The sequence below is a fragment of the Lutzomyia longipalpis genome, chromosome 4 (assembly GCF_024334085.1).
Source record: "Lutzomyia longipalpis isolate SR_M1_2022 chromosome 4, ASM2433408v1".
NCBI lineage: Eukaryota > Metazoa > Arthropoda > Insecta > Diptera > Psychodidae > Lutzomyia > Lutzomyia longipalpis.
Window position 1 is genome coordinate 20,727,631 of NC_074710.1, and position 27,144 is coordinate 20,754,774.

The 27,144-nt window shown below is 34.6% G+C and overlaps 1 protein-coding gene across 2 annotated transcripts; it reads left to right on the forward strand.

Moving 5' to 3' along the window:
- Positions 1-751: 751 nt before the first annotated feature.
- LOC129794795 (zinc finger protein ztf-16) lies at positions 752-26,163 on the forward strand. 2 transcript variants are annotated; one of them, XM_055835661.1, is made up of 6 exons: positions 752-1,916; positions 18,760-19,254; positions 19,345-19,792; positions 19,919-20,140; positions 20,206-20,337; positions 20,813-26,163. In XM_055835661.1, exons 2-6 carry the CDS (start codon positions 18,809-18,811, stop codon positions 21,236-21,238), a joined length of 1,674 nt encoding a protein of 557 aa, XP_055691636.1. In that variant the 5' UTR covers positions 752-1,916; positions 18,760-18,808; the 3' UTR covers positions 21,239-26,163. The 2 variants fall into 2 exon arrangements, with proteins under 2 accessions (XP_055691636.1, XP_055691637.1); XM_055835662.1 differs by having other exon boundaries at positions 18,763-19,254.
- The last annotated feature ends 981 nt before the right edge of the window (positions 26,164-27,144 follow it).

Here is a 27,144-nt window from a genome sequence, read left to right on the forward strand (position 1 = left end):
CGGAATTTCTCCGCTGGATTTTGTCAAATGGATATCTTTTACCGGGTTCGCCCGAATGTCTATGAAGACTCTTGCGAAATCTTTGAAAGTTAAAAAAAACATGAATTTATTCTCTCTATTATTTAATTAGTTTATGTTATTAATACTGTGAAATGTAGTAGTTTAAAGCAAAAGAGACTTTCTTTGGGGCACTTCCCATCGCCGTATTATCTCAACAACCTTGAAGATTCGACAGAATCAAATCTATCCACATTTGCCTCCGACATAACCTCACTTGGAGTGACTTCCATTTATGCACGTCGACTTTGCCTACACACCGAAGCGCCCCCTTGGAAAATCGGGTCAATCTGGCCGGAAAATAATTAACGCATAAGTATTTTTCAGGTGTTTATGGCTCATTCATGCGGGTATCTCTTGATTCAAAGGACTTTATGCTAACTCTCTTTTCTTCTACAATCCCTACCAAAGGTAAAATCTCTCAACAATGCTGCCTCCACAAACCTTCTTGATTTTCATTAAAAACAGTTTATTCGTAAAGAATTTTTCATCTATAAACTATAGAAAATTATTTCTGATTCTTGTACACCTTGATATGATTTGAAAAAATGGTATTTAAACGGTTTCTGTTCAGCTGAGTTTCCCTCCACTTTGCTTATCCACTTCCCAAGTAGATGGTACCACGCAGAATGGTGGAGATGTAGCAAAGGCGGTAAACATTCATTCACTTCTCCTGCATTGCTCTTGGGTCGTCAGTTGTCGTGTGGCTTCACTCGAGACAACATCGCGATCGCGCCTCCCCTTCTGCGAGAGAAACGAGAGAGTAGCATTAGGTGGTACTAAAAGTAGGGCGAACAGGATTCAAGAGGCTGTGCTGTGTGTGACAAAGGGGGCGAATACCATTCCAGCGGGAGAGTTGTATGAGGGACAAAAATTTGGCGCGCGCGCGCGAAAGGGATTGTCGATTTCGTAGGTTCCGTTGCCATATGAAGGCCGCTCATGAAAAAATAGTGTCAAGTCGCTTTTGGTGTGTATTTTTCGGGAAAGTATCGATTTTCGGGCGGATTGGCGAATCGGGACAGCGCGCCATCCTTGCCGCCCCGCTGTTCACCCCATTCCACGTTTAATTTCTCATACTGTACGTGCTGTGTGTATGCCGTTGGTGGCTCCACAAAAATCAGAAGGAAAGCGCACGAAGCAAAAAAAAGAAGAAGTGTGTGAACTGTGCGGACACCTGGATAGCCGCAGTGTGGCCGAAAGAGAGTGGCGCAAAAAAGTGGAGTAAATGCGAAGACGATCGAGTTGTGAGAAAAGAGTTTGTGTGGTGATTGTGAGAGTCACAACCTCTTGCGTTTGGATAATAAATGTGTGTCGCTGGATACTGTGGCTGTGAGAGGCGCGAACCGACCGCGAGTAAGAAACCAATACACCGTCAAAATTAGGCCAGATAGCTGTCTCGCGAGAATCATGTTATCTCCTGAACGGTTCAATCGGTGCGTCTGCTCCAGTGGCCGGCACTGTCCTCCTTGTGCACCCAGGGGGCGCCGCGGGGACGCCCGAAATGGCGCCTCCGTGGAACCGAAACCCCATTGCGCCTGAAGGACTTCATTGATTCCATACTTTGCACCATACGTTCGGTGCCGGACACTTTTTTGACAACTCATTTTGACAGCAAACACCCCCACACACCCCTAGTTTTTTTTGTTAGTAAAACGTCAGGAGTTGTAGGGAGTGACAAGGTTTTTTTTTGAATTCATCCACCACAAAAAAAACCAAGTGTGTGTGTACGTGCAAAAGAAAAACGGTCGTAACCGTTGATAAGTCGCCGAAATAGCCACCCTCAACGAAAACGCCAGGATTGACATCAAGATTGAGGAGGAATCCTGGCCAGTGAGGCGTTTCTCCCAGAGAATCCGAAGGTAATTTCCCCCCCAGGTTTTTTTTTTCATCGGGGGTGGGAAGCCGCATAGCTGAGGGTGACCTTTGGGGAAGGGCACCGCGGAGGGGTGCGGGGGCAACGGAAGAATGTTGGGTTATGTGAGAAGTTTCCAATGGTTTCCAGCGTCGGCGCACGCACAACCAGCCAGCCTCACTCGCAAGTACATTGACTCGCACCACCCATGGCATCCCTTAGCTCTCTGGGATTGTGCTGGTCGATTTTTCGGCAGCTCAAGGACATGGCTCTTTCACGCACACCCTCATGACTCCTCAAGGACTTTCTCCCGGGGAGATGGGGATTTTCCATGAAAACCGGGGATGATACATCCCCAAAAACAGAGTTGAATTCTAGATATTCACAAATGTTGTTTGTCTGTTTGAATTTTTGTTTGAAAAATTAACTCTTTTGAGTGACAAATGGATCTATGCAGTATCGTATTTAGTATCCGGATTGACATAACTTCATATTGTCCAGATGATGATAAGATATTGTCGTCTTAGAATTTTACCAGAAAATTTTATGAAATAGAAGATGAAATGTTTAATAACATTTTTATGCTACCTATACTCAATCAATAAAATAATAAAAATGATTTGAATTAAACTGACAAATCTGTTCGTATAGTTCAGAATCTGAACTATATAGCTCCTTAAACAGTCAAATTTTAAGAAAAATTGACTTTAAGCAGCCAAAACCAGAGCAAAGAAAATCTGAGCAGTTGAAAGCTAATATAAATTGAGTAGTGTTGAGCCCTGGGCCCTCCCGATCCCCACAGACACGGTACTCTTAAACACTCACGAGGTGGGCACTCTCGCTGTCACTATAACCGTCCATCTGACACTGTGTCTGTTGCATACATGTTACATGTATGTATCACAGATCACCATAAGCAGGAACAGTTCGATCAATTTGATAATGGAGCAGGAGCAGCTCTTGCTAGAAAAAAATGGCCGACATTGAGCAACAGCAACCTAGAACTAGCCAAATTTTAGCAGAAGCAGTATTGACAAGTCGTAGCTTGGGTCTCTGGTTCAAATGCTTGCTATATGGATAAGATTTTTGCTAGTTTAGCTAGATGCATATGCTGGTTGAATTTAAATATTTTCTACTTGCGTTTGATTACTGCTAGTTTAGGTTGCATTGAGGTCTTTCCCTAATCTACCTGCCAGCTTGCTATATTTAAGCTCTATTCAGGCACATTATTGAATGTTCCTTTACCGATTTCTGACAAAAATCTGAAAACAATTAAGGCTGAAACATATAAGAAACACTAAAAAAAATGTACAGAATAAAATGTAGAAAAATGAATCAAAAATAAAACAATTGAAAAAATTTAAATATTTGCTATTTGGGTAAGATATCTACTAATTGAGTTCAAAAGTTCGTTAACAGAATAATTTTGTGCTGATTGGGAAAGATCTCCTCACAGATTTTCAAATGAAATTCAAATAAAATTTAAAAAATTTTCATTCCAACGTCTCGAATTTCCCTTTAAAAATCTTCTGAGTAATCAAAAGTATATCGTTAATGTTTATCAAATGCGATAGGGACAGTTTAGCGCACATCCGACAAAGATACCGGGACTACGGGACGCGGTTTGATAAGAAGAAAAAATAAAACCGATAAGATGCGCCATTTTTATCTGTAATCTGGAAGAATTTCTGCTCTGTCTACCAGCGAATGGGGCATGATTTGGCAGATAAACAGCGAGAAAATTGTCGGAAAATTCAACTTGAGAGAGAGAGAGGGTGAAAGTGAAAGCCAAATATTGTCGATTTTCCCACCCATGTATTCCCATGAAATCTCAAGGATGGATCCAGGAAGACCTTCAAAGGGGGGAAGGAGGGGGAAAAGAGAAAAAGCTCCGTTGAGGGTTGTTCAAGGGAGGAAAATAATGACGCGCTGTCCCTTTAATTTGAAGAAGCCTCAATGTCGCTGGAATTTCTCTGTGGAGGAAACTTTCCTCATCGATCAATACACAGAAGCCCATTCCCATTTTCCTTTTTGCTCTCTCTCTCCTCCACACCCCATGCTATATACATTTTCCCACCCTCACCATCCCCCTTCCCCAAGTACATATCGTGCACATTTTGCCATGCAAAAGCACACAGAAAGTCCAATTGGGGCGGATATTTAGTGCTTCCCGAGACATTCTGGACTAATTTAGAACCCTTTTTATTGTACAGTTTATACTGCAGAGTGCAAAATGTGACGTACAAAAAGCTCTTTAGGTCTTTTTGTAGAGCGTTTAATAAGCAAATAAGGAAGCTTCAGCCTTCAGCAAAGACTTTAAAGATTTAAAAAAAAACTTAGGGATTAATCGTGCGTTTTTATTTGAACATCAACCCTGTACCATGAATCATATCAACGAATTCAATTCAAATTCGAAAGAAATAGATTATTTTTAGAATATTTTACTTTATTTTAATCGATAATCCTTCCCTTTTCACAATCATTGAGGTTGCTGAATACCATTTTGGATGTTTTTTGTATTAAAAGTTTAAATTCTTCTCATTTTTTATCCTCTTTAATAAATCCTTGAATGTTTCCATTTAACCCTTTTATGGCTGGAGATTAACATTTTGTTCACTTTTTTTGTACTTATTTGATTTAGAGAAGTCTTAACGTTTAAACAAAATCCGAATGGATTTAGTTAACACTTTCACGTCCACTGAGTCTTAACCCTTTCATGTCCATTGGGTCATACGTGGACTCAAACGTGAAACATTTCATTATTCCAAATTTTACTTAATTTAATTGTTTTTCTACAAATGTATTACATTTACGGAGAAGGGGCCCAAGAATAAGTTTTGATTAATAAATATTCTCTGGAAGCATTCAGAGAATAAATATTTTGTATCAAACAACGTCTAACTATGAAACAGAGAACGCGAAAGGTTTAAAAATTGATCGAAAATTAATTTTGTGCTGCTTGGGGAAAGTTGTTAATACACATTTTCATCCCTTATACAAAAATGTCATTAACACTTGGAGGATCGAGGTTTCTAACCTCAAAAGTTTGATCTTCATTTTCTTTCAAAAGAAAATATTTTTCTAAGTTTTCGTTCGACGATCTTGAAGTAATAAAACTTCCCTATACACAGATGAAGAATTTATCACGAAATGTTAAATACATTTTAATCTTTTGACGATTGAAAAAACTCGGATTGGCCACTTTGGCCAGGAATGTCCTCGAAGGATTAAAAAAGAAATAAATCAATTCTGATTAGTTCCTCTGACTCTATCGCTCCCTGCGTCAGCCTATACCATGTAAGGATATCCCATTGTCATCGATATTCTAATCTTATTGTCACGAAAGGGTTAATTTATTTGTAATTTCTTAGTGATATGTTTTCTATTTCTGAAAAAAAAAATATTCATTTTAAAATTTTCCCCACTCAGCAATGAAAATATAAGTTTAGAGTTCTTAGCAAATACTCCAAAAATTATTTGTTAATAAAGAAACAATTTTATGCTACATGTACCACGCATAAGTTTTTAATTAATGCATAATTTTGCAAGAATGTACGAAAAATTGCGTTATTCCCACTTCAAGTTGCTGAAAAGATTTCTCAAAAATGTTCAAAAATTCACATTTTTGGTGGTTTTTTGGGAAAATTCCCACCGATGTTTGGCGAATATGGTGTAAAAGTCCCACCGCGAAGATCGCGCGCGCGAGTTCTCTTTGGGCATGGAGATCAGCTCTCTCGGTGTGTGCGCACTGGGAGGAGCGGGGAGGGCACCAATTTGTGTCACACGAATGGAAATCTCTGCTGGAGTATTGGAGAGCGGGAGAGCCGCTCTCGCGAGTGGAATGCGCCACGAAAAAGAGGTCACCTGAACGACTCCGGCTCAGTGTGTCAGTTGGAGAGCCCGCGAGAGAGCACAACCACATGAGAGCGCTACATACAGAGTCATTCTCACTCTCGTGATCTCTTATTTGAAACTCGGGTGATCCTGTTAAAGGACTTGCAGGGAAAAATGTGTGGGGTGTGAGAATGAGGTTCCTGGGGGTAGTTCCTCCTGAATGATCACCCTTTGAGGGATCCCTTCGTTATAGAAAAAATCACAAATGTGGTGCATTCTTTTCGATTTCACCTGCAAAATTCACCTGATTCAGCACACCTGCTAGCTCGTATAAGATTTGATTGAGAGAAGCAGAGGAAAAAACACCTCCAAACACCAACGATTGCGCAAAAAAATTATTTCAAAATGGTGCACAAAAAAAAACAAAATACGTGTCCGAGAGATCCAAGAGCATATCTTTAAAATTCAAATAATCTCCCTGGAAAGAAAAATTTAAATCAAGGCACAAATCGTAAAGCAAATTCCCCCCACAACATGGCGCAAGATCATCTTTTTTGGTCATTAAAAAACAAACCGAAAAAAAGAAGTCAATGAAAAAGGGGACATCAAAGCTATTTCCTGATGCGAGTTTAAGATTTTTGTTGTTTTTCTAACTGAAACATTTTAAATTGTAAAAGAAAAAAATCAAAATTCATACGAGCAGTTCAAAGTCACTGTGAGCGCTATCTTTTTGTCTCAATCGGCAAGAAAAACAAACAGAGATGTTGCTCACACACCGGGATTCATTTCAGTTCACACACACCTTCTGCATCTCAATCGTGGTCTCAACTTCCACATACAACCATACATTTGCGCGATCTTGCAGTGCGTGAGATGGAAATTTTAGCATTTTTTCTCCATTTTTTTTTCTTTTTACATGTGCGGTGGCGTATGGAAATGAGATGAGTATTTTAGTGCCATTGAGAGAAATTTTATTACTTCTTATTATATGCCTACAGAAGCATTTTTTTTAAGGAGAACATGATTGTTTAACCAAAAAGAACTCATTGCTTAAAATATTTTATTTGAAGATTTTTGGGCATTTCTGTGACCCTTTCGTGACTGCCATGACTGTTTTGTAACCAGTATAAGCCTTTCGTGGCCATTGTGATTGTTTCATAGTCGGTTGAAACATTGAAACATTCCCTCTTTTCAACACGATATTTATTATCTAAATACTTTCGAGAATATTTCTCAATCAAAACTTTTTTCATCCCTTCTATCTAACGTATTTAGAATTCTGAAAAACAAACAATTAAATTTAAATTCAGTGTTAAAAAAATATTGCACGTTTGGGTCAACTTAACTCTTTGTGTATCCACGTGAAACATTGAACACTTGCTCTTTTCATTACCACAAGTTATTTTGAAACTTACAGGAAACATTTACGAAAAATTACGAAGTTAAAGTGTGTGTACGTAATTAGGTGTCTCAATGGGCGCGAAAGGGTTGAACTGTTGCAATGGTTTAGTAATCACAAAATAACCTTTTCACGACTATGTAAAAGAAAGAAAAAACATTGAAAAATAATCCAGTAATTTAATAAATTTACCGGTCATTTTTTTTCCAAGTTTTGATTAGGACAACACAGAAGGTCGTTTAAGGGTTAATAATTTATTTATTACTTGTGAATGAATCTAAAGAAAATTTGTAAAATAAGTGATTTTTTAAGTTTGTTTTTAACATTTTGGCAGGATTGTTAAATTAACCCTTTAATGACTTAACTTATTCCCTACACAGATACCTCAAACAACGTTAACAATCATAGAAAACTTTAAGGAAATCAGGCTATAAAGTCTTAAATTAAAATTTGTCAACCCTATTTCATTTTCCTCTATTATTTAACCCTTTTGCAACTCTTAAGTCGCTCTTTTTTATCGATCTTAATCGTTTTGCGTTGAAGTGAAACAGAGAAATAATGAAACATTGAAACATTGATCTCTTCATTACAATATTTAGTTATGTATGTTCTCAACGGAAATTTCTCACCCAGAAATTCTTCAATTAATTCAATTAAATTAATTTAAATTCAGGATAATATAATGTTTCACACTTGGGTCAACATGACCCTTAGATCGTCAAAGGGTTAACTCCGTTTTATTTGAATTTTGCTGAAATTCTAACCATAAAAAACTTCTATACTGCTGAGTTTTATTAGCTTCTAAAGTTTGTAAAAAAAAATCATTAATTAGCCACAAATCCAATTAAGCTCAATAAAATCTGTAATTATGGCTCATCAGGGGATCACACGTTACTAAATTTCTCATTTTTACACCGTCCACAGTAAAATTCTGTTCAAAGACCTCTAAATCCAGTCTTGGACCGCGCGCGCACAAAAACTTTATTTTTACAAATCTCTTCATTCACAAAAGTCTTGTGCAGAAAAAAAAGAGCAAAGCAAAGTGCCTCAATGACTTGGTTGTTGGTTTGTGTGTTGTGTGTGAAGAGCTCGGCGTGGCTCAGGGATCGAGAAACTAGTTCTTGCGCTTTCTTGACGCGGGACGCAAGACACCGAGGGAACCCGTTGCGCTGCGTGAATTTGGGTCAGTCGGCAGCGGAGGCAGCTCTCGACTCGCTCGGCCGAATTTCACGTGCACCTCGTGCTCCGGATGCGGCACTGGTGGTCCAAAATGTGTCACTACGGATGGGAATTAACGGACCCAAAACACCGGATAAAGAAAAATATGGGATGAAGAAGGGAGATCATTCTTAAGGTTTTTCTACTTCTTTTTTGCCAAATTGATTTCTCTTTGCCACTAAACTTTGCCTAAAACTTTCGTATCAAGTGGAAAAAGGAGTTTATTTATTTTGAGGGTCTTGCGGCTGTTTTTGGGAAGACGATCTTTAGATATTTGTGAAAAATCTGAAAAATTTTCTGTTGTCTTTTAAATATCTATTGAGGATGTTCAAGAAAGATTTTCTTGAAAAATGAATAAATTCCTTTGTAAACGGTTTGAATTTGAATTCAATTTTGACAGATAAACTTTAGTTTGATTTTTTTTAATCCGTTAAATCGGTTGAATCTATAATCTTGAATGAGAAAAGTTAGTACATTATCACGAAATGCAAGAAAGCCTCAAGTTTTCTGCTTAATTTCTCTGAAAATTTTAGATAAATTTAATAAAACACTGCTAATCAATTTTTTTTTAATAATAACCGTCGTTATTGTTATATTCAGACAGATTTAAGATTCCTTGAGAAAGACCTTCAGAACCTTAGAAAGACCTAAGTTTTCTTAAGATTCTTAAAGTTTTCTGAAGATTCTTTAAGTTTTCTTAAGAATGTTTTAAGTCTTCATAAGATTTTTTTAAGAATTAAAAAAAACTTAATATTTTCTGAGAAAGATTTAAGATTTTTAAGTTTTCTTAAGCGAAACTTAAGATTTTTAAAGTAAATCGAGCAAAATACTTATTTGTTAAAGTTTTTATGAATTTCTAAGCCCGAAGATTATCAGAAAAAATCATCGAAAAATATGCGTCTATCCCGATTCAGCTTGACTGAAAGTACATATCTTAGGTTTTGCTTAAGAAAACTTAAAAATCTTAAATTTTTCTTATGAGATCTTAAGTTTTTTCTAAAGAAACCTTAAGAAATCTTAATAAAACTTAACACACTTAACACACTTTTAAGAAAACTTAATGAAACTCTAAGTTTGGGTGAAATTTACTAGTCAGACAAACTTAAGATTCCTTAAGAAAGATATATGTTTTCTTACGATTATTTAAGTTTTCTTAAAATTCTTTAAACTCTCTTAGGTTCCTTCAAGTTTTCTTAAGATTCTCTAAGTTTTTTTAAGTACTTTTAAGCTTTTTTTTTAAGTTCCCTTAAGTTTTCTTAAGATTCTGTAAATTCTCTTAAGTTTCCTTAAGGTTTTTTCGTTCTTTTGAGTTTTCTTAACATTCTTTAAATTGTTTTCTTAAGATTTTTAAGTTTTCTTATGATTCTTTAAGTTCTCTTAAGTTCCTTTAAATTTTCTTAAGATTCCTTAAGAAAAAAGTTAAGGTTTTTTAGGAAAAAATTCAGATTCTTAAGATTTCTTAAATAAGTCGAGCAAAATACATATTTTAGATGATTTTTCAACTTTCTTTTGGATAAAGCTGGATAAATATCCCCCCACTCAAAAAATGCAAAAACAGACCAATTTGAGTGAATTTTCTCAATTTTAATGGCAATTCAACCTTTTACAATTACTCAATTGAGCTTCTACAACTGCATGTTGCCACCAGCATCTTATGTACAACTCTTGGTGCACTTTCTGGATCAGAAAAAAAGACTCAACGCCGCGCTCGTGGATTTGTGTCAATTGCAGAGAACGCGCGCGAAAAAGGTGTGTCTTTTCCCACTCTTGGCCAACTCTTGCGCATTCATCAATCTCTTTATTTTTTTCACGATCCACGTCCAATTGAATTTTTCTAGCCTCCGACGCTCTGGTGTAAGATCTCTTTTTTCTTCTTCTCCATCATGAGATTTTTTTCTTCACAGCTTCTTGTACTTTTCAGCACGAAATTGATCCAATTTCGTCTCTCTCTCTCATTTTACCTTTTTGTGCTCAAATGTACAATTTGGCAGCACTCAAGTCTCTCAAATTAATTATTGCAATTGAGTTTGTTGACTTTCGGGGCTAGATGATGATGAAAATACCATCAAGGAGCAAAGAGAAGAACCCCCCTCCCTTCCACAGAAGCCACATAAAGATAAATTCAAATAAATCAATTTATAACATTTAATTTATTCATCGAAGATTGGTTAGAAAAAAAATCGCGCAAAAGAGGCCATTTTAATAAGATTTCGTGAAATAAATTTGCATAGAATTATAATGTTATTTCAATTGCTTCATAATATTAACTACTGTGTCGCCGTTGTTGGGTGTAAAAATAAATTGAAAATTGAGAAGTTTCGCACTTTGTTGAATTTTTTTTTCGGTGGAAAATCTTGTGCAAGTTTCCTTCTACTTTTCCTATTCAATGTCAATGGATTAAAAAAATTTGATTCTGAAAATGTTTTGTTGGAAAGAATTAAATTTGAGAAGTTTTTTTCCACCTAATTCTTTGATAAATTGATGTAAATTTAATCCTTTTATGCCTTTGAGTTTTGAAGATAAAATGAAACAAAGTCAAAGAATCATAGCTAAGAGTTCTTCTTGCAATGTTAATGAGTAAGAAAGATATTTTAGTACACATTTAGTACAATAACTATTCCGGTTTTAGTACAATTTAGTAAAGGCACGGATAATATTTTCTTTTAGTACCCTTGGAAAATTTCCCTCATTGATTTTCTGTGCTTAAATAAAGCATAACAAATAATATTTTCATAGAAATAAAATTAGTTTTGTTTATGGAAGAGTTTTAGTACTTTCTGTACAAATTTTTATAATTTTGGTTTAAAATTGACTTTTCTAGATTTTGAAAACATACTGCGAAAATTTAGAACAGGAATATCTTTTTTTTTTAGTTTTCTCGTATATTCTTATATGCTTTATATTTAAAATAATTTTGCGAGATTATTAGATAATTTTAGTACTCGTTTAATATTTTTAACAAACGTATTTGTACTAAAAAATAGGCTTTCTACTCGTAAATTAAGCATAATTTTGCGAGATTTTTAGACAAAATAATTTTAGTACATGTCAAATAACTTCTATCAAACGTATTTGTACTAAAAAGTAGGGTTTCTACTCGTAAATTTAGCTTAATTTTTAGACATAAAATAATTTTAGTACACGCAAAAAACTTTTATCAAACGTATTTGTACTAAAAAATAAGCCTTTTTTCTCATAGACAAAATAATTTTAGTACATATCAAACAATTTTTATCAAACGTATTTGTACTAAAAAAAGAAGTCTTTCTTGATTTCTATTTCCATTTCAAATTAATCCAAAAAACACCAAATTGCATTAAGAGGAAAAAATCATTACCGAACAAATCCATTAACCAAAAATTGCCCAAAAATCTCGTATAATTCAGCAATTAAACCTTTCATAACCAAACAATCGGCCATGATTTTTGTTGAATTACAAGACGCCAAAAGAAAATCCCCGCGAGTTTTGTGTGTGGAAATGCTTAAGCAATATTTTGAACAGCAAATTCTTATCTCTGAGATATTTTTTCCACCGTTTCTCACGGGGCTGATAAGGGAAAGTGTTACTTATGCAAATTTCTCAGCTAAAAAAGAGTCCAACGCAATCACTTTGTTTTGTGCACAAGCAAATACAGAAAAAAATGTCCGCACATTATTCACGTGATATGCAATGCGAAGGTTGAGGATTGTTCATTAAAAAAAATAGAACGAAAGAAACTAATAAAATTAGTACTAATTTTGAATAAAAAGTTCTTAATTATAGTACAGAATTCTTGTGTATTGGAAGTTCAAAAGTTCAGAAACGTTTTTTTTTAATTGAAATGCTGCGTATTTCATTATCAAAATTCAATAAATCTGTGAGTAATATGTATAGTAAATCGCCTTACGAGTTATCTGTCAAGTTCAATGAACGATTAACTTGTCTTCATCTATTGTAAACATCGTTCAAAAACATTCTGTTCTTTTCTATATAAATTTTCTAAGCAATTTCTGGGAAAAGTGAGGTTATGTTCCTTTTAGAACAGACGCTCACATTCCGCCATTACTGTATTGGCATCCTTGTGCGCCATTTGCACGTCCCACAGACACATGACCGGAAATCAATATTGAAGCAGATGCCAGACGTCCCGTGAGGACTTTGTGAGCCATCTCCCAGCTGGAGGAGCCACGAAAAAGTCCGCGAGCGCGAAATTTACACGCCAAGAGTGAGAGAGAGAAAAAAAAGTCGCAAACGATCGCAAGGCAGCAAAGCAGCCAAAGAGTGTCCCACTTTCCGAAGCGAAAACGACTGGTTTCATTCAAATGCGCGATAATAACTGTATACTGTCAGACATTCCGACCTATTTTTCCGGCCACACGGTGCGAGAGAAACGCGGGCGATCCGCAGCCTCTGGCTCTTTGGTGGCTTCTGGCGCACAAGGAGAGATGATGGCCAACCCACCAATTGATCTCTTGTGTGTTGCTCTTAAAGTAACCAACTTGCACGCAAAACGAACTTTGTTGGATTAATGAAAAAGAAACACGATGACTAATTATTCTGACTGAGACATTTCAATTTAAAGAGGAAGATTTTAAAGAATATTAACCCTTTAATGTTTTTTTTGGGTCATACATTAATCTAAACATGAAACATTATCTATTTTTACCGAATTTGTATGAATTTAATTGTCTTTCCAAGGTGAAATTTATTGAAATTACGTCAATGAGCCAAAGAAGATATTATGACTGAGAAATGTTCTCTGAGAGCATCCATAGAATAAATATTGCGAAAAAACTATTCCATGTTTCAATAGTTCTATGTTTCACAAAGACGCAAAAGGGTAAATGCGTAGTACTTCTATGCATAATGACAGATAATTTTCATTAAAAAAATCTTCAATTTTGCGTCATTTGTTTTGAAATTTGTGCTATTTAGGTTAAAATTACTGCTTCTATCTCTTAAAGAATTTTTGTTTTGTTTCATTAATTTTAATCATTTTTTATCAGATTTGACAGAAAACGAAAAATTCATTCTCAAACTATTTTCTGGAAAAATTACATAATCAACCTTTCACATCTGCATGAAACATTGAAATAATTAGTCTTCTTGTTACGAGATCTTTGGCTTGTGAAACATTCCAAAAACATTGAAACAAGCGCTCTTTTATCCCGGCAAAACGTCTTCTTCGACTTCTTCTACGTGAATTTCATGTATTTCTTACTAAAGGAAAAACAAATGCATTCTTAAAAAAAAATGGGAAAATAAAATGTTTCATGTTCGGGTCAACGTATGACCGAGAAAACGCGAAAGGGTTAAAACGTCTTCCTTAACTTCTTGTATGAAAATTGCTCCTATTTTTATTGTTTGGAAAAATAATTGATTTTATTTTAAATCGAACAATTTAATGTTTCATGTTTTGACGCTTAATTCTTGTCCCAATAGACACGAAAGGGTTAAAAAAATATGCAATAAAATCTTAGCAAAAAAGCTCCAAAACCTTTTTGAATTTTTACTTTCCAACCACATTTTCCTTAATAACAATACCCACCAATCAATTATCCCGCACAAATCATCTCAATGGCCATTGAGATATACTCAAGAAGAGTCTTCACAACACGAAGAGCATTGAGAGATATTTCACAAAACCCAATTGACACAATTTCTTAATCTTCGGCATAAAGGGAGAGAAAAAATCTCATTCTCTTTGTTAAAAACGGAAATCATTTTTAAACGTTTTTTTCTTCTTCTTTCGAGAGAAATTAGGTCGGACTTTGGATACGGCAACAGGTGTTCAGTTTGGCCCCAAAAGGTGAAAAGTCGCGTCTCAGGAGGGGTGAATGGAATAAATAAGCGCGAGATGCATCTGTGAATGATGCCACGATTTTTGAACAAAATTGCGCAAATTGGATGCTTCAGCTGCGGCAAGATTTCCCCCAAGGGGGTTTTTTAATGCAATTCACATTGGATGTTTGGAGGATTTTTTTGTTTTATTTAAATTCATTTTTTTTGTACTAATTGGGGGAAAAATGTGATAAATTCTTGGTTTTCTTAATAATTAGGTTAGGTTAATTGTCAAGGATTCAGCGTAATACGTTGAGAATTGTTAAATCGAATCCCACCGTTGAGCCACATGTTTCACTCCAACTTAAAAAAAAAATAGAAATGAAAAATTTTAATTTTGTCCAATAGGGGAGATTAGGGTAAAATTGGTCGTGAAAGATGCTGGAAAACCCCAAAATTAATATATTTCTCATTTAAATACAACGAAATAAGCGTGAATAATATTGAGAAAGTAGTACAGTTAAGGAGTTTATTCATTTTTAGTGTTGAGATTTTAGTGGTTTAAATTTTCTCAAATCAGGCTTTAGTTTTCAAAGCTAAGTTTTTAAGTTAAGTAAGGCTGAATTATGACTGAATGTTTTTTAAAAGCCTCCTTTTCATCTAAAGGAAAATTCTACTTTAGCTCTGAAAATTTTAATTATCCTTCACTTGAAGCATATGCATCATGTGCTTTTTTACACAAAGCAAACGTGAGGAGCAAATCTACGATGATTCATTGAGAGATACATTTGTGAGATGATTAAAATAGCCCCACTCTCCCTTAATCCATTTATCACCTCAATAAATCAATCATTTGGCAGAATTTCCTTAAAAAATTTGCAAATTGACTTTGTTCACAGTTCTGTGAAAGTTTTTAAATCAATGAAATGTGGATTAAGAATTTAAAAAAAAACCCTTCGAATGCATAATAAAGACTTAAATGGGAATTAAGTGGATTAAGTATCCGGGATTGAGGTTTTTATTCTCTTTTTTTTCATTCCACATACTCAATGAACTTCATTGGTTTGGCATCGGAGCTCTTTTGCACAATGTTTTTAACTGCATAATTCCATTAGAGAGACCCACACTTTGGTGCATTTTGTGAGGCACACTTAACCCATTTTCTTGAAAAATCCACCTCCACCGAAATTACGACACTCACCGCGGTCTCTCACGGTGCGCCGAGACAATCAAAGTGCAATCCGCGAATGGAAAATCCATAAAGAGTTGTATTTTAGTGAAGATCAAGACGCCATCATCTTGGTGTGTGCGCGCGCGCGAAATTGATGACTTTCGAGGCGCACCAAAATGTGTCAAATACCACCAAATTGACCAATAAACTGAGGCATAGGCAAACACCGCACTAAAGAGAGCGACCGTTTGTGAGGTGGCAGAGAAATTAAATTGAAAATTTAAAAAGAAAAAAAATGGGGGCCTTAAGTAAACCAGATTAGAAACCACTTGAAGTTCTCTCGCGCACGGATAAATTCCAGAAGTAAAGACGGATTCAGAGGTAGCGAGACAGATGAGAGGTGTTGGGGTAAATGGGGCCAAGGAGTATTTATCGTAATATTTGGAATGGACTTTAGTACTTATTTTTAAAAATATTTTCTCTTTAATCTTAGAGTTTTGAGGACTAAAAATCGAATAACTTTTCGGCTAAAATTTAGTACTTCCTTGGCATGAATTTAGTACTTTATTAAGCTTAAATTTAGTACTTTTTTTAAGTTTTTCTCCTTAATCTGAACCTTTTTAGGACTAAAAGCTGAACAACTTTTTTCAATTTGAATTTCATTCGTTCGATGCTTCAATTTGTATTTTAGAGATTCAAATTAGTAATTTTAAGGCTGATATGTAGTACATTTTTGATTTGAATTTAGTACTTAAAAATAATTTCTCCTTAATCTGAGACTTGAGGATTGAAATTCGAAAACCTTTTTTTCGGCATAAATTTAGTACTCTTTAGGCTTAATTTTAGTACTTTATTAAAGTCTTTCTTAATCTAAGCCTTTTTAGTACTGATGATGAAACTACTATTTTTAAGTTTGAATCTAATACGTTTGATTTTTCCTTTTAGTATTTTTGGGATTCAATTTAGTAATTTTAAAGCTGATATTTAGTACATTTTAGACTTGAATTTAGTATTTTATTAAAGTTTTTCCTATTAATCTGAGCCTTATTAGGACTGATAATCGAAGAACTATTTATCAGTTTGAATCTATTACGCTTGATGCTTGCATTTAGTACATACATTAAGAATTTAATTTAGTACATTTTAGACTTGAATTAAGCACTTCTTATATTTTTGTTCCTCAATCTGAGTCTTTTACAAACCGAATAGCTGTTTTTTAGTTTGAATTTAATACTTTTTCGTATAGAATTTAGTACTTTTACTTTTGATTCCAGTACTTTAAGGACTATGAGGCATGAATTTAGTACTTTCTAGTGCTTTTCATCTTTATTCTGTGTCTCGTTATTATGTTCTAAAAAGGAGGAATATTTTGATTCCTTTTTGCGAATCAGCTGAATATTTTTTCATTCAGATAAATATCTCAAGATGGGGTAGCAGAGAATAAGGGAGATATTCTGTTAACCCTTTCCTATCCACATGAACAATAATAATTATTCTGTGGATGCTTTGAAAAGATATTTCAGTGTCTAAACGTCTTCTACGTAAACTTAACGTATTTCCTATTTGAAAAAATAATTGAATATTCATTTAAAATTGAAAAATAAAATCACATTTGGGATTAGCCAAATGATCAAATGGACGCGCGAAAGGGTTAACTTTTCCCTCCAAATAAACCTCGATATATGCCTGAAATGCAGGTAAAAATGCTAATGAGGGAGGTGCAAGAGTGTCGCACCAGCAAAAAGACAAGCACAGCATGTGATTTTGATTTCTCAAGTGTGGGGGAATCCCACTGTATGAAGTTGAATAAAAAAAAACCTTTAGGTCTCTCTTGGTTGATTTCTCCATTTCTTGCGCTGCCTCCCAATTTAGGGCAAATGGCACAAAAACACGTCAGAGAACCTCGCGAAGGCGGACAATTTGGGGTACATGCCGGCAAATTGGAGCATGTTTTCCACTGCAAATTGTAACTTGTGCTCAATGCGATAATTTTGTATTAAAGTAAATTGTGCCACAAGTTTTTTCTTTAGCTTAAAAATTACATAAAATGATATTTTCCCATTGAAATTTGTAGCAATAAGTCTACAGTGTGGATACAACCACGTTAATATGAAGGAAGATGAAAATAGGGAAACATAGAGAAATCATACGAAAATCATGGAAATTCATTTAAAAAAAATAGATCAGTTTATTAGGAAAGGAGTTTATTCATTTTGCAGTTCTCTTGATAATCATTTAAAGATAGGCTCAAAACAGTGCGGAGGGTTTTGCAAGATGTCACCACGAGGAGCATTTTTTTTTGACATTTCTGACATACTTTTCTCGTGCCAACATAACCTCCTTTTCATTTTTCATGTGCAAAAAAATAAGATTTTGTCCAGACCTTTGACGGTTTTATATAATGGGTTGTTTAGAGTTCTCAAAAATGGATTCAAGAGCGAAAAATTTTACTAAAGCAACCCTATGTATTCTTTTAATAAATCATTGAACATTTTTACCCCACGCAGTATGTTCAGGATAAACGCTTTTATTGGGAAAATTATGAACTATTTCGTAAAAAATAATGAAAAACATTTAATTTGCGCTTATTAATTAGCTAGTAATGATCATAAATTGATTTTGTTGATCACGAGAAGACGTTTAATATTGAATGGATTTTTTGACCCCGCAAATTACATTTTATTTGATTAAAAAGAACTTTATGCAGCGTTCTACGTTTTCCTGTTTACATCCTGGGATTTTTATCAGAATTTATTTTACTAAGAAGTACTTCTAACCAATTTACTTAACTTTTCAAATCACCTTTCAAAATTTTTTTTAAAAAGAATCTCAAAAAAATTTCAAGATGGAACCCTTTCTTGATTTCTCAGCTAATAAGAATGGGGGTGTCACCCCCCAAGTAAAGTAGTTCGGTCATTGACCGCATTGTTCCAGAGCCCCCTCCAGGTTTCTCACCTGAGAGTGCAACCGTCTCTTTGGAGCACCTTCTCTCGCGCCCCACATTTTTGTGCCCGCGCCCAGAGAGAGCCACAGAGCGGCGTGCGCGCCAGAAAACGCGGCTGTCCTCAAAAAAAATTTCTTTTACTCGCGCGCGAGATCTCTTTGGAAATTTGAACTAATTTTTACACACTAGAAACTTTCTAGTGTGTTCTCTCTCACTTAAGAAGTGCACTTGCGATCGAGAGCAAGGGCGCGATCGTGCGTGGGCAATGTGATTGGCAGTGCCTTCCGCCCGAAACGGGGAACCCTCCAGCTCTGGAGGCGGTTGTGCCCACTTGATGGTGTGCTCTTGAGGTGTTGCGTGTAATGCAACATTTTATGCTATCTTCTTATGCTCTTGGGCAATTTCACGAGATGCAGGGAGAATTTGAATTGTTTTTCACGCGCAAAGAGCAAAAAAAAAGATGAAATGTTACAACGGATTTTATTTGAATTTTGAGGTTAAGAGAAACATTTTGTTTTTGCAGTAGAAGCGGACGTAGCGGCAGCGGCGGCTCTGAAAATCTGGCGGCCGAAATGTCAGGCGAGGCGGACTCTGCGGGCGGCGGCGGAGCCCAAGTGCTGAGCCTTGCCGTTGAGCCGCCATCCACCAATGACGACGCCGAGAGCTGCGACCGCGTCAGTGCATCCAACTACGACTCAGGCGACGGTGCCCTCCTACTACGGTGTGAGCGCTGCGATGCCTTCGAGACGAAATCGCGAGCCCTGCTCCTGGCACATGTCTGCAAGGCTGCGCCGCCGCCCGCCGTAAAACCCGATGTTCCACTCCAAAGTGCCCCAACGGTACCGCCGCCCGTTGAGAGTGAACCCGAAAGTCAGCCTGCCGCCGAGGCTAGGCACCACCGGAAGCTCTTTGAGTGTGACGTCTGCAACATGAAGTTCTCCAATGGCGCCAACATGCGACGCCATAAGATGCGTCACACAGGTGTTAAACCCTATGAATGTCGCGTCTGTCAAAAGAGGTAGCCATTTTGTTTTGTTTTTTTTTTTAATACAAAACCATGGCGGTTGCAATTTAAACTGAAAACTAATTTGTTTTTTTTTTTGGGAAGATTCTTCCGGAAGGACCACCTAGCGGAGCACTTTACAACCCACACGAAAACCTTGCCATACCACTGCCCAATCTGCAATCGCGGCTTCCAGCGGCAGATTGCGATGCGAGCCCACTTCCAAAATGAACATGTGGGTCAGCATGATCTCGTAAAGACCTGCCCACTTTGCAGCTACCGTGCTGGCACTATGAAGTCCCTTAGGGTGCATTTCTTCAATAGGCACGGCATTGATCTGGATAATCCAGGTCCCGGGGCACCGTCCTCCCTCTTGCTGGCCCTCGATTCACAAAATGCCGGACAACTGCTGCCACAACTTGTGGCTGCAGCAGCACCAACGTACAGCGACAGTGGGGATAGTCTACGATCTGCTGAGAATGCCACACCGCCTATGCACTTCCTAACACCCCACGTTGAGATCTCCATGGCTGACAACGCTGATACCTTTGCGGTAAGCTCATGTCTCTTGTATGTATTACTGTTGTGTAATGGCGTCTTTCATGTTTCATCCTTGTTTCAATTTAAATTTTTTTATAACCTCAAAGAATTTTAAAAAATGCAAAATTTTGATTTGTAGGGCGACCCGGCGCCCACTAACTCAACTGGCCTTGAGATCCAGCCTTGTCCGTCGTCTGGTCACCCCAATGGTGGCTCTCCGTCTTCACCACATTCCGCTGACTCTAACTCCAATGCACCCACAAGTTCGCACTCCTTAATGCCTAGTATGGGTCAGAGTTCGCGCCATATGCTAGGAGAAGGGAATATAACGCCGTCCATCAGCCTCATTCCCATCAAGCAGGTAAGTTTCACTAAACAAAATGGCGCTTATTCATCTTCGGAACTAATTTGTTGCAACAAAAATAGGAACCTAACACCAACGATGAGTATGCGGAAGGAAAGATTCGACCTAGTGAACAAACGTCACCAACACAAACTGCGGTTTCAAACTCCGGGGATAGTTCTGTGCCCTCATCAAGCCTTACGTCGCTCATAAAGGTTTGTAAAAATGACAGTTGGCAGTTGACAGTTCAAAAATATTAGTGAATAATAACGGTTTTTCGGTTATTCTTTATTTCACAAACTCTGTTATTTCCATTTTTGGACGATTTTCCTGAAAAATTCCTACGCAGTCCTATAAAAAGGCCCATTGCCGCCATTTGTATAATTCTTTGTGTTTTCTCTGATTCAGGGGGATGTCCAACCCCGAGAAATCAGTACTTTTCATGAAACATTCGTCGATACCGATCAGACGAAGGGATTAATTTACAAAATTCGACTTACAATCGAAACTATATTTAATTAGATTTCGAATAATCCTTACCGATCGACGGATTAATATTAAAAAAAGTTAATACTCATACATTTTGCTCAACAAAAAGTGAATTTGTTTCACATAAATTGTGGTTAAACCATACCCTTGAAACTTTAGCCCAAGCTAACCTAAAAAATTTTCAAATTTTGTTTCGGTTAGGTTTCACCCCTAAAGTCACTTTTGCGCGAGGATCTCAAGCGGCGAATTAGTGCCCGTGCCTCCAGTCGCGCATCCCGCAATGGTAGTGTCACCAATAACAACAACAACGCCACAATGAGTAACCAGAATACATCACTAGGTGGCCCCTTAGCTGTTTCACCGCCAGATGGCCAAGCGGCCGTTGTTGCAACCACATCGAATGGCGCCATAACGTCCACAGGCCCAGAAAATGAGCTTCTAGCACTAAGGAGCAAAAGGAACCTCCAGTGCCTGTTCTGTGGCATTGAATTCCCAGATCAGACACTCTACTTCCTGCACAAGGGTTGCCACAGTGAGAGTAACCCGTGGAAGTGCAATATATGCGGTGAGCAGTGCAACAATGTCTACGAATTCAATTCACATTTGCTTAGTAAGAGTCATCAATGAGATTGGCGGGGCTCCGACGAAACCCATTGGGATACGTCGCAGCCTCGCCGTCGTGTTTGCACTTGAGCACACGAAAACGTCTCCATTGTCAGCAAATTAGTCAAATTGAAGGGTAAGGAGAAAGCAGAAAAAAATGCTTTGTTTTTCTTACCTTTCTGGATTGTTTGAAGTCACCTGTTTGAATCTGATCTGCTACTGATTTCGACGAAAAAAAAAGAAAGATGGCTCCTTTCAAGCTCTGAAACTTTTTCATTTTGCTGACTATGGCAACGAGAGAGCCCCTCATAATTCAGAATCTTGCCCCCGGGATGGGGATTTCATGCCAATCCCCTACTGAAGCCCCATCTCGGGAAACTCAAAAAGAAGAATAAAAAAATAGTGCTTTGAGCACTAGGACTAGGTGAAGAATTGTGTTAAAGAAAATGGAAAATATAGTGCAAAAAATATGGATATATCCGTCCAGAAAGTCTAGTTTCTTAGTGAAAAAACAAGAGATTTAAGTAAAACACAAAACACAAGATAATTAATAAAATTACAAATTGTTATTTAATTTTTTAAATATTCCAATGTAGATGTGTAGTTGTACCCCTTCATTGTACAGTTTATTTTTGTTTTTTTCTCTCGAGAAAATTCTCAATTTTTAGCAAAACTTTTCAATGTTGATCAAGAATTCTAACTTAACTTTGAGGGTAAATTAAGATGAAGAAACTTTTACCTTTTCACTGACAACGATGCAACGCAGAATGGACTTCTCGCGGGAATTCCATGGACATTTCCAGGGGAATACTGGGGATTTTTCCACGGAAAGAACGTAGAAATGGGAAACTTTGATTTTTGCAAAATGACTTAAAATGCCTCAATTTTTACTGACTTTACTTACCAATGACTAAATTCTGACCATTTTTGACGATAATTTAACGCTAATAAATAGTCAGAAAAGTCAAAGTTATTCTGTGTTAGTTGGGTTGTATACTGCGACCGAGAAATCCTTGAAACTTTAGAAGAAATCCTTGAAATTTCAGAGATTTTTGGTCGCAAAATATGATCAAATGACAAAAAAATTAAAATTATGTTTTAATTTTTATTAAAAACTTAAAAAAAGGAAATTTTGAAAGAAATAAACAATTTATTTATTTATTATAAATGACTTATTTCTGATCTTTGTATTTAAACGCCTTTTTCGAATAAATAAAAAGAACTTTTTTATGGTTTTTTTTATTGATTTTTTTTTTTTTACCCACCTCCACCCCTCAGGTCCTCAACTCGTAGAGTTGATTTCGGACCGAGGCATTGCCGCAATGGCTACTTAGCCTGCCAGTACTCTAAACAATAGGCGCACTGACAGCAAAAAAAAAAAAAAAACACAGGGGAAACAGGGAGACACAGGGGAAACAGGGAGACATAAAACGACTACACACGTTTTTTATTGATTTATTTAATTATTTATTAAAAACTAAAAATTTCTTTTGCAGTTTTTATTGTTTTTAATGAACTTTCGTTTAATGAAACGTTTTAAACAGAAAGTTTTAAGCATTTATTAGCCCCCCATGTAACAATAAAAAAACTTTAAAAAAAACAAAATTAAACAAAAAATAATAAAAAATAAAAGAATAAAAATTCTACGAAACTTTCCAACAAAAAATCCCTAAAATTCCCCTTGGAAAAAAACTTTATTAAATATTATGCATCGTTTTTAACTTTAAAAAAAAAAAACATTCAACTACTTAAGATATTTTCATGAATTGATATTGAAAAGAAACAACAACAAAGAAACACAAATGAGAGCAACATTGTGTTACGAGAGGAAGAATATTAACGAAATGAGAAAAAAAGGAAAAGATATTTAAACAAAATATATAAATCTATGAACAAAATGGAATATTTAAATAGAAGAAAAAAATAAATAAATTATTAGCTTGTTGCTGCATTTATTAAAAACAAAAAAAAACAAAAATTATATATTTATACGCAAAAGAAAGGCGGGAAAAGGAACATTCCTTTAGAAGAGAGAGATTATTTTGGACTAAAGATGTTGAGCTATGAAGGGAAGAAAGAAAAATATCGTTGATTGTAGGTAACTTCTCCAAAGAGAGGTCCGAACTGTTGTTGTAAATTTTTAGAGAATTGTGAAGGAAGATTATTATTAAACAAAATATATATTTTCAGTAAATTGTAGATGCATAAACTATTTAAAGAAAAATAAAGAAAACTAGTTTTATAAATTTACTTATGTGAGAGTTTAATAAAAACCAACAACAAAAAAACTATAAAAGAAATTTTTAGTAAATTTCTCCTTAAAGAAAAGCACATGAATTCACTTTCTGTGCCGCGCGCGCGACTATAAAACAAAAACAAATTAAACTTTAGGAGTGTCTAAAAACGATGATACTTAAAGAGATTTTTTGTACAGTATTTATTTAATTAGATTTCTATTATTATTTAAGAAAAAAACTTGTTAAATTGACTATAAAAATTTTTTGTTTCTATTTCTTTATTAAGTAGCAATAATCTCAACACGGGCGCCATGTTTTTTGTGACGTTGAGCTTAAAAGTTAAGGACTTATCTAGCAATTAAGCCGGTTAAGGACTTAAAGACATAGTGGTCACTCTGTTTTTTACAGGTTAAAAACGATTTTTTTCAAACGTACTTTCTTTTTACGCGTGGACACATAACCTCACTTTATGCATTTCAACGGAAAATAATGTTTTATAACTTTTATAAGCTACTTAGATTTAAAAAAAAAAGTCTTTGTCTTTCTTCTTTTAATGAAGAAGTTCCAAATGAAATCCTAGGAAAGTCGTAGGATAAATCCAACAACAAAAGACAAATCTTAATGGGTTCTTAATTGAATTTAGCTGACATTTCGTTTCTTCTTTGGGAACTTCTTCAGGCCTTTAAATTTGGCAATATTTTATTTATTTGTTTCGTTCCAATGAATTTTTAATTCAAATACAAAATATCAACGTTCACAAAATATGCAACCATGTGCATTTTATTGCTACTTTCGTGTTAGATAAAATTAAAACAAAAAAAAACTAAATAAAGATCCTAAAAAATCTTTTAATTTGTTGATAAATTAAAAATTCTTAATGTAAACTACTTTTTCTAGAGTATTTTTCTTTTTCTTTTTTTGTATTTATCACCTAAGATATCACCACAATTGTTATTAATATTTATTGATTTTTTTATTTCTAAATGTTTTCTCAATTTTTTGTTCTATCTTTAGAGTATAAACTAAGAATTAAACTTAAAAAAAAAACGCCCTATGTGTATTTTTGTAAATTTTTTTGTGAGACATCACTCCCAAATGCATCTTGAGAGTATTATTGAATAAAATATTGTTAATATTATATTATTTTTTATTTATTAATTAGTTTACTAAATTGTTTGTTTTTGTGGAAAATTTTGCGGAATTTGTTGAATTTTTCAAGTCACTTTTTGGCTTTTTTTTTATATATAGATTTTTGAATGAATTTAATGCAAAAAAAAGACATCACTTTCGCTATTTATTTTATAGAATAAACAAAAAATAAAAAAATGTTTTTTTAGTATAAAGAAAATTGCAAAAAAAAACATTCAAAAATAAATAAATCATCTTCAAACCTTTAGAAGTTTTCAGTCTCAGAGATTAACCTTCAAACTAAAAAAAAATGATACAGAATTTGATTTGAAAAGAAAAATGAAGAAAATATAAAAATTAAACGTAAAAATAATTATAGAAAAAAAAGAAAATATTGAAGATAGCGCAGATATATTTTAAGTGCCCTTTAATTTGTGATTTTTCACTTTGAAAACTGAAAGAATTATGTGAAAAATAAGTTTAAAAAAAACACGTAAAATAGAAATATAAAGAAATAAATAAACTTAACCGAATTAGTAATGAAAGTACACTAAAAAAAAACAATTAATTACTAATAGAACATTTTGTGTCTTTGCGCTTCGGTTTTCTAAAGAATTGTAAAAAAAGATTATTAAAAAAATCCACAAAATAATAAAGAAATGCATAAAAAATAATGAAAAAAATCACATTAGACGTAAAAAAATATTTTTTGGATCTAAATAAAAAAAAAGAAATAGAAATTTGAATGACCTCAAACAGTGAAGAAATAAATAAATAAAAAATATTGTAGAAACAAAAAACAAAAATAGGAAATAAGGAGAAAATGGTGCCTTCCACAAAACACAAGTAAAAAAACAGAAAAATTTGCTATTTTGACGAAAACAACAATAAAAGAAAAATTTCATACAGAAAAACTTTCACAGAAAACAAAAAGAATTTTCAATTAAAAGAAAAAAGAAAAACTATTTTCACATCACAAAAATAGAATTAAAAAAATAAATATAATAAAAATTAAATATTCAAATGAATTGAGAGGGTCACAAAATGGTTGGGAAAAACATTAAACAAAAACAAAGTGGAAACCACAGAGCATAAACTTAACAACTGACAAAAGAATTTTTGCTTAAGAAATGGGCCTTATAGGTGAAATAAAGAAATAAAAAAAAAAATATTTAAAAAAAAATGAAAAACAAAATAATGAACAAAGATTTCAGCTACTACAAAATATTAAAAAAAAAAGAATAATAAATTATTTAAAAAATAGTAGAAAAAATAGAAATAAAAGAAAAATTCAACATGAGAGGCGCTAGAAAAGACAAGAAGGGCGATCGTGAGACGAAATCAATGCATTCCATCTATGTGATGTCAAATAAGTAAGAAAAAAAAACGAAGAACGAATGATGATGGTTATAGGAATTAGTTACAAGAAAATAAATGAGTTATAGATTTATAGTGAGAGAGCGAGAGAGAAGAGAGAAATATTTTCAGTGAAGGTGATGGATATTGCAGAAATTAAGTAAATTATATTGAGGAAAAAAATGAAGAGAAATATATTTAATAAAGAATTAAAATTGCTTTTCTTCATTCTTTTTTTTATCTATTTACACAGCTGCCCTTAAGTCAACAATCATATTTAAAATTTACTTCTTTTTTCGCTTCATCTTTAGTGTTTTAGCTGATTTTTACGAAGCAACTTGCAAAATAAAAATGCTGCAAAAAGTGTTAAAAATTCTTTTATTAATTTTATTATTCAACGAAAGGGTTCTTGGGGACTACAGTGAGGGTTTTCTGCCAAAAGCTTCAGTTAAGGAAGTCCCACGTTTTCCAACAGTAGTGCCAAAATATGGTAAAAATGAGGAGATTTTCTTTTCAAATTAACCCATTTCCTACGTGAGTAAATTCAAAAAGTCAAGATTGAGCATATAAGCACTAAGTCCTGATTGAATCAATCAGATTTATTAAGGATTTGATCAATAATTGATAAATTAATTGAGTCAGATCATGTGATTCAATTTAATTGATGAATTATTGATCAAAAATTGACTAATTTCAGATGAAAGCTGATTGAAAAATAATTGATCCTCAAGACAATTTAAAAATCAAATTTTGTGATAATTTAAATAAATTCTTGGACATATCTTGATTAATTACATATATTTAGATTTTACGGGAAAGTTAACCCTTTCGGGTTTGTAATAACACTTGGAGGATCAAGGTTTCCAACCTCAAAACTTTGACTTTCATTTTCTCTCAAAAGAAATTATTTTTCCAAGTTTTCATTCGACGATATTGAAGTAATAAAACTTCCCTATACACAGATGTAGGATTTATGTGGGGCGATTGAAAAAAAGTAGAATTGGCCACTTTTTCATATGTTATTAATTCCATGAATATTCTCAGAGAATAGTTTTCAGTAAAAACATTTTCTTTCGTATCTTCTACAAAACTTTGACATTTCTTTTTTGATGTTTCAAGTTTCTTTTAACGTTTGACGTCTTCCTTACCATTTTTGACGTTCGTTTCAACGACTAAGGCTTCTTTTCTAATGTTTGACATTTATTTTCC